At 37.4% G+C, this 8,963-nt stretch overlaps 1 protein-coding gene across 2 annotated transcripts in view; it reads right to left on the reverse strand.

Moving 5' to 3' along the window:
* Positions 1-8,963, reverse strand: part of LOC130153013 (signal recognition particle subunit SRP54) — a 32,863-nt gene that overhangs the window by 20,818 nt on the left and 3,082 nt on the right. For both annotated transcript variants that reach the window (XM_056347407.1, XM_056347405.1), the window contains exons 2-11: positions 8,632-8,740; positions 7,085-7,176; positions 6,418-6,502; positions 5,381-5,485; positions 4,108-4,174; positions 3,964-4,021; positions 3,096-3,246; positions 2,061-2,209; positions 567-667; positions 360-446 (exon numbers count right to left, since the gene is read on the reverse strand). In XM_056347407.1, the coding sequence (XP_056203382.1) occupies positions 360-446; positions 567-667; positions 2,061-2,209; positions 3,096-3,246; positions 3,964-4,021; positions 4,108-4,174; positions 5,381-5,485; positions 6,418-6,502; positions 7,085-7,176; positions 8,632-8,709 (973 nt within the window). In that variant the 5' untranslated portion in view covers positions 8,710-8,740. The remainder of the gene's footprint in view (positions 1-359; positions 447-566; positions 668-2,060; positions 2,210-3,095; positions 3,247-3,963; positions 4,022-4,107; positions 4,175-5,380; positions 5,486-6,417; positions 6,503-7,084; positions 7,177-8,631; positions 8,741-8,963) is intronic.

The following is an 8,963-nucleotide window of genomic DNA, read 5'->3' on the forward strand; positions in this document are numbered from 1 at the left end:
AAAATCAGTGAAAGTCATACTGGCATTTTGGTCTTACTGTCTCTTCTCAGTTATTCTTTATATTTACAAGCTAAATACTCTAGTGCATAGATAAGTAGATAGATAAACCTCTTCACTATTAACATGGCTAAACCATTTTAGACATTTAAGAGTTAAGCTAGTTTTTCTGCAGTTATAGACAGTTACAGTCTGACAGACTTTGAGATATACTTTTGACAGTTTGGAAAACATAATTTATTTGCCTGCCACATCTGTTAGAGAAAGAATCTATTCTGTATTATGCACATGAAACACATAACACAAATTAACTCAGTGGTCATGGTAATACACCCACTATTCAGGCCTCGGGAGTAACTTACCATGTTTGAGCTTCTCTATGAGTGCTTCATTATCATCCAACTTTAACTCGTTTACTTTATCTATCAATCCTTCGATATCACCCATACCTGAAAAAAAACCAAACACCCAGCTCTGAAGTTAGCATTAAAAAAAAAAATAAACTGTAAAATGGATAGTAGAAAGTCAAAGTGTGATTATTATTAAGTACAGTTATACACAGTACATACCAAGAAGTTTGCTGATGAAAGGCTGTGTTTTAAAGGGTTCAAAGTCATCTATGTGTTCGCCAGTTCCAATAAAAATGATAGGACTCTTCGTGGCAGCAACTCTGCAGTAAAATACATTTTATGAAATGGCCTCTCAAAACTCACCCATCTTTTGTACCACCTATTAACATAATCAGCAAGGCATCATCAACACAATGCATCCTGTCCAAAGCATCTTTCTCACTCCTCAAACTATTAATGCAAAACCATCCAAGATTTAGGATAGATAGCTGGTAGGAGCTGACAAGACATTTCTCTAGTTAGCACTTTGTAAAACACACACCCTGCTTTGAGGGAAAAAGAAAATCAGACAGAAATAGAAGTTGCTTATTTTCATTGCTGCATTTAAGGAACTCGAGAGGAAAGGAAGAAAAATAAATCATCTCCGTTTTATCCTAATATTGGGAGGTCAGATGAGACAGGCATTGATTACTTTTTTCTTCAAGGTACCTCTGATGACAGGCAGCAATCCCATTTTCGACACAGAAAAAAGCCTAGACATAGGAAAAATAAGACCCCTTTCACTAATCAATCATTTGCACTAGCTTTTAGATCAAATCAGCTTCCAGCCTACAGAAAGTATAAAACAAACACAGCAGACTTAACACATACAAGCATACGACAGCTGCAACATGATTTTGGTATTTCCACTTTGCTCTTAAGTTTAGTTTTCCACCACTATGCTATAAATAAGCTGCCATATTTTGCTGTTAAAGTACTCTAACACTCGAGATCAAAGTCAGACAGTGATTTAGTAAGTTGGTGCCAGTTAACATTGGCTGTTTTGACAAATCATCTCAGCTCCATACAAGCTCCATCACTGAAACGCAGATGGAGATTTATGTGATACGCCATCATATAAGGATGAAGATGAAATGTAACATTTTTCTAGTCAATCGACTCTGTCAAGATACAGCACACAGAAGTCTTAACAAGAATGGAATTCAGGAAAGTATGACTGCAGACTAATGGTTTGCCTAATTGCTGGACACTGGCAATCCAGAAGTTGGATCTGCGCTGCAGATTTAAGGCCGTTAGATATGACTAGCTGAAGTTTGTCCCCTTTTGGAAAAAAACCTTGGGCATCAAATGAGAATCAAAACTTTTCAGGTAAGCCATATCTATTAAGTCCAAATTTGTATTTTTTGTAAAAACTCCCGATATGCAAGATGCAGTAAATGTACCTACTTGATGCTTTTTTCAGAAGTCTGACGTGACAATACACACTGCTGTATTGGAAGTACATCATAATACCTGTTTCTGACGTTAAATATCAATGGGGGATCCCATCCACCAGAAGCAAGGTAAGAAGGTTAGTGTTACCGACTTAAACCTCAGATTCTGTGCATTGTGACAGTGACACTTCCACAGGACAGGTTTCTGTGAGACGCTAACACATTTCATGGTTGTCCATGCATGGCCAGATGTTGGCCACCATTATGTCACAATACTTACGCACTGAGAGCTCCACCTCCTTTTGCATGTCCATCAAGCTTAGTAACAATAACAGAAGCTACGTCTACTTTGTCTTTGAAAGCTTTAGCTTGAGCTTCACAAGCTTGGCCAATGGAAGCATCCATCACATAAACAATGTTATCTGGTTGCTAGAAGAAATGAGATACACAAAAAATAACAACTTCCTGCTTTCTTAAACAGTGTTCGTGCACTACGTTCAGTAGCAGAACGTATTGCAATAACAGTATGTAAGGGCTGTGCAGTTTAAAACAAAAGGACAACTGTTTTATGAACAGTATTGTCTAAGGACCACTTGAAAGCTCTGATGCTGTAGATAAGTCTTTCACATACTCATACAACACAGAACATTAAAACTTAATAGGTTTACAGTTATTACTTATGTTTTGAGTGATTTTAGCCAGTATCTGAGCCAATAAGCTAATTAGTATCCAAAGCAATTAACAGCTAACAACATCTTCCATCCCGTTTTACATTAAGAGCTTTAAAACATCCATTCCTCTGAAAACAAGTTAGCCATTAGCAGGAGTTGTGTGGGAAGTGTCATATTGTCATGCAAGACCACAAAATCAAACAAATAACCAGACTTTTTAAACCCATACAAGAAACACTAGCTTCATTTACATATCAAAACTGTTGAAATTTATCCAATCATCTTCTCTGCCTCAGGGCAATTATTCATGACAGTCACAGCAAATTTAGTACACACAGCTACAGGAAACCAGACTAGACTGGTTCTTTTATCTAATTTCTCAGTGCAAAAATCCTGAAGAGCAAAAGTTAAAGCAGGAACAGCAGTCTAGTTATGTGCAAGTATCCTTCAGTTACAAGAATTAAAACCAACACAGAACTATCAAGCACTGATCATCCAGTCCTTGTTTATTCATATACGTTTGTAATTTCTAATATAATCTAAGAGTTACAGCAAAATCCACACAGAACTCCAGGACATAAACATAAATGAACTGTAGTCGAATTACTGTAACAGAAGTTATCGTATTTCTTGGAACTACTCACTATGGCATTAGCAACTTGTAGCATCTCTTCAAACAAAGAGTCCTCCTGTTTGTGACGTCCACTTGTATCAACAATGATTATTTCAAAGTTTTCATTCTTAAATTTCTCAACACCTTCTGAAGCAATAATTACAGGATCCATTTCTGTATAACTGATCACAAAGAGAAACAACTATCTATATATACACATACATATATGCAATTCTTTGCTCCCAAAGAAACTAATTCAAGCTTTCATCACTTGACTGTAAAGTTGTTAACTGCAAATCTACCTTGATTACAAGGGGACTTCCTCTTACATCAAGCAAAAATTCATTAAAAATACACCTTCCTAACCATTTGCCCTTACTGATCAGTGAACTGAAGCACAAACAACTGTCTCACCTGCTGAAGACTGCACTAAGTTTTACTAGCCCTTCTCTGAAGATTTAACTGAGCACCTAGACAGTACACCTTTAGTGAAGCTTAGGGGAAAGTTCTTCACTGCTTTATAAAAGCTATTTTAGGTCCACTGCTGCCCCTACTTGACAGTAAAAATTAAGGGTCCAAAAATCATATCCTCTGATCTGTAAAGATTAATTCCTGAAAATCTGAATGTGTCTCATAAAGGCCCATTATACAGTGAAAGAACATTCTAGGGAATTATTCCTGAATGATTGATCTCTTCTTACACTATCCCTACCTGCTGCTACTGGCAGACAGTGTACTGAACTAAGCAGAGTTTTCATCTGATCAGAGCCCATATATTACCATAAAATCTACGCAATTAGGCCACACTGAATGGCACTTCGTGTGATATGTTCAATAAGGAACAATTATCCATTGCTGGAGTTGAATCGTTCTCCAAACTGATTCTAAAAGATGCTTACCTCCCATAAAAAGGAATTCTTGCTTTTGTGGCGTTCTGCTTCAACTGGTCAAAAGCACCTGTAAGACAGGTATAGTCAAGTGACTATTTAAAAAAAATCTCTGTGTTAAGAGATGAAGAACCACATCATTAAAGACTGTATTACCTGCTCTGTATGTGTCTGCACATATTAAACAAGTCTTCCAACCTTTCCTCTGATAGAAGTATGCTAACTGTGAAAAGAAATCCAAACCAAGTAGTTATCAAAATCCCACAGGAAAACATGACACTAACAGTTTATAATCACTAAAGTACACACGGAAAACACAAAGTCAAGCCAGCCTTCCTGTAACTGAGACCACTTAGTAACACTGTAGAGTTATCTAATGTTAGCACCTCCATTATTTAGAAAAGTATGCTATACAAATAATTATTAATGGCGAGATGAAAACAGCTGCTTGACTCTGCTTCTGATTTCAGTTTCCTGAGCTAGGAATGACTACAAATAATCCCAGTTCCCATTTTACTAACTCCTGGATTCTGCTTACTGTTGATACTGGAGATAGGACTAGCTTTTAGAAACTAACCAAAGCAGTTACATACTTCAATATTAAGTACTGTAATGGCTACAACTTTTACAACTCTGTTTCTGTACTTCCAGCAGAACTGAAGTATTTCCATTGCAAGGACATGTTTTAAAACAATACATGAAATCCTTATTTTCTTCTAACACTCGGCTCCACTGGTACAATGTACATTCACGGAACATTTGATTGACCAAAGACAAACTTCCAAAATACAGTTTGCCTACAGAAGCACTAGGAAAGTCTTACAAAAATCAAAACAGTAATATATTCAGTTTAGCCTGTACGTGAACCTCAAAGAGATGACTGCAAAAATCCAAGATGCACCTTCCAACAAACATCATAAATAGGTTAAAGGTTGATTCAGAGCATTCTTTTCTTAGCCTTAAAAATACAAATCCAAATTTTCTCAATGAATTTGGGGCTGGAAGGTTTCACACCACGCACTCGCACTTAACGGAGATATCTAACACAGAGGCCAACTTCCACAGGTTTCCCTAAAAAGGTAATGGAATGAGATAGGTTCGGCTCATAGTTCTAGTCTTAAATCCAGAAAACAAGGAATAGAAAGAATCTTTCTTATCCATATACAGTATTGTTTCATCAAGAGTTTAGTTCCAAAAAATCTTAAAGGAAGTCTACAAGCCATAAATTGCCCCAAAAGAATATTACTTTGGACATTAATCTCATCTCAGACAGTCCTCTGTAAGAAATCTCTACATTGTAACTAGTTAGTGCTTTCCTACTAGTAGAAACAGCACAAATCACAAGGAAATTCCACCCAAGGAGTCCAATGACCACCACCACCTCCCAAGAAAAAAAACAAAATATGCAAACACATTCAGTGCAAGTTACCTTTGAACAGGTTGTTGTTTTACCACTGCCTTGCAAACCAACAAACATTATAATATTCTGTTTTCCTTTGGTAGGTGTCCATGCTTTGACTCCAGGATCTACAAGCTAAAGAACAAAGTACAATATATGTTGCAGAACTGAATTTCAGAAGCACGGAACAGTCAGTGTCACAGTCATACTAGGTTTGTGGTTTTCTATTCAATGGAGCAAACCAGTTTTTACATATTCTAGTCTTCATTTGGCTTAGATGCTTGCTGATTTACAGTGAACAGCAACGCCCCATGCAAGATATCTATAGTATATAGCATTATGCATAATTCTATAACAGTATATGTTAATTTCTGCCTAACACCAAGCACCAAAGTCAGGGTGGCTTGTATATATGGCACAAGTATAACACCCAACACAGAAGAGTGACCTCCACCCCACCATCACGGCCTAAGATGGCCCTCTGGTGAGAAACCTACAGTACAGAAGACTCTTTAGGGTTGTTGCCTCACTTCTCAAACGAGTAGAAGGTACATACATTCCAGCCAGCCATCACAGGGGTGGGCACAGACTACAGAAGAACCGACCATACTGTCAACTGGGAAGAGGACGGAATACTGATACTCAGGTGCCGATTTGACCAAGCGGGCAGTTTAGAGAAATGTTGCCATGAACTGCTGGGTCGTTACTTAACACCTTTTCAAAGTCTTGTAAGCAGTTTAAACAAATCTTCATGTGGGTTGCAAAGGCATGTTTCTGGGACAATCAAGACAGTCTAGAAGCTAACAGTACTTTACACTTAATTGGCCTTTAAATTTCAATTGAAGAGTAAGAACAGCTGAACTTGAAGCTAACTTTAAGTTAGTCTGAGAGATGTCCAGGAAGTAGTTTCAATCAGAATACTGTTTGCAATAGTAAGAAGCCTTACAACAGAAAACATTAACTACAGGTACCACACAACCACCTTAAAGCGTGGCTTGTTACTGTGCTGCTTCCACAGCCCAGGCTGTAAAAGAAAAGTGACCTAACACAGGATTTTGAAGTCCTACCTTAACAAGTTCCTTAAAGACAGCATGCTGAATCATTTTTCTTTTGTTAAGGCCAGACGCCATTTCTTCAAGATCAATTGCAGACCTGAGTTTAGGAAAACCACAAAACACTAGCATAACTTCAAGCATTACTTTAACTTAGTAATAAATGAAGGCTTTGCAACTGGAACAGCATTCTCATTTGCCTTGAGTTTTCAGATAGGACGTATTTAAGAAGAGACATGCATTGGAGACTTTGTCCTGCATACAGAAGAAACACCAGGTTTCTAAAATATTCACATCTTTCAGACTTGCATCTGCTGGAGTTACGTATCTGAAAATAGCCAAGGTACTTGTCATACACACAGATCTATTTATATCCAGCACAGAACATGTGAAGATAAGGTGTCTAGGAAGTAACAAAGTACTTGTTTATCACACCACTCAACTGAGGACAGCAACAGTTTTTTGAAACAAGACTATAACAGCAATAACTGGCTAAATTTGATGAAGATTCTTTTGATGGGTCTGGCTAGACATTTAGCGCAATCAGTATTTTCCTGTTAAAGGTGAATTGGGTGTGTCTAAGATAACTGTATAAGGCTAGAAGTTATTTATTCTTCCACAACCTCAAATTACAACTTTTACAAACTTTACAAGTTAAATGCATTTTAATTATTTCACTTACTTGACATTTTCTCTGAGTTGCTTCACAAGTTTAATATTAACATCAGCTTCCAGTAATGCTGTACATACTTCTTTTAACATAGCATTTAAAACCTTTGGAGTATAAAAGAAAAACGGTTTTACAGTACACAGTTATTGACTAGGTCAGTATTAGTTCAAAATAAGAACGTGAATTATGTATATATACACGTATATGTGAACGTGTATTTATGATAATAACCAAGGCTTTTACAGATTAGATGCATGCGGTCCTATCATCATATTGACTGCCACAAAGAAGTCTACACATTTGTTCCTGCGTAAAAGCAATTTAAATATGAAAGGGTAGCACTGGAAAAGAAGGGTCTTCCATTTGTAATATGCACGCTGGAACAAGGTAACACAGAACACTTCCTATTGCATTAAGGACAACAGCAACTCATACAGAAGCAAGACTTCCTAAGCCTCCCTAGGGGTACCCCTTAGAAACAGCTGTAACAAAGCCACAAAACAACCTCTTAGCACAACACAATCTCTGTAAATAAAAGCATTCCTTAAACACAAGATGGACACACTACCTGAATCCTCAGAAACCTGACTGCCGCTCTGGGGTATGCCTTTCAGGCAAACAGGTGCCTTGGCTAGGAACCCAGTTTAGTAGTTCTAAGACTTTTCAAAGTAAAAAGTCTTAAACAAAAACATTTTTTGAAATTAACTCTCGCATAAATGCTCTCATTCGCACAGCCTGAGCTCTTGCAGGAGAAGAGCTTCTACTGCTAAAAAACAAGTGGTCTATATTTGACTAAGTTAAGCATTTGTTGTCTCCCAGCTGAAAATTTATTAAAATGTTTCCTCTGTGTACCGGTTCCAAACCCACAACCCTCAATAAGCCTACTTTTTAGTCACTTTAAGACACCTATCTGCTTATCTGAAAAGTGTTTCTAGCAATTTACTTACTCAGAAGCACTTCTAAACCATCACATCAATTAGTTATCCATCTTGCTTTTCCGTCCATATAATAGAAAACACTTAAAACTTGTAATTAAAAAAAAAATACACGTTATACCGAGTCAGCTTCCCGAACTACACACCGTATTGGCTTGAGTATAAAGGCAGCAAACAACATAATCCTCACATTTCAGACAGCAAAGTTTACACTGAAAGCTATTTGTTCTTCCACACTTCAGCTTCTAGCAGCCTAGTACACAGATCCGTAGTTTAGCTGCATGCATGCACACATGGAAACTGAGGCACTCTATGTAGTCTCACAGCCTACCTTCCACCCAAACTGAGCCACATATTGTCTCCTCCAGCATCACCTCCTTAGAACACATCTCTGTAAGTACAACCACCAGGCCCAAAGACCATTTGACCATTGCCTGAGGCAATCATACATCTCTGAATCTGGTTCTAAGCTTTGGTACTACTATCAGGGAGTTAAAACTTCCAGCTAGAAATTTTACTTGAAGGAACAGCAATCTACTTCAAGCTCCTTATCAGCTTCTGAGAACTTTTTCTTGGAACTTTGCTGTATAAATGTTAGTGCCATCACATATGCACACTACATACCTCTTCATTGATAATCGTAGCATTGCTCAGTGAGCGTAATGCTGAAGTTATTTTTCTTCCAAGATCTGCTAGAACCATTTTGGCGGCTTCAAGTACAACTCAGAAGGATCTGGAAAACAATTTAAAATGACATTTAAAACCAGTTGAAGCTATGCTTTGCAAATTAATTATTCCAGTATCTTCTCAGTTCAGAAACCTGCTTTGGATTCCAAAAAGCACACAAGTTTTACTTTTTTAGAGTTATTTTTAGGAAATACTGGCCTGAAGTTAATTTTAGGCTATCCTGATGGCCTACTTTGAAAGAGAGATACCACAATGCAATCGGGAAGCAT

The sequence above is a fragment of the Falco biarmicus genome, chromosome 7, assembly GCF_023638135.1.
Source record: "Falco biarmicus isolate bFalBia1 chromosome 7, bFalBia1.pri, whole genome shotgun sequence".
NCBI lineage: Eukaryota > Metazoa > Chordata > Aves > Falconiformes > Falconidae > Falco > Falco biarmicus.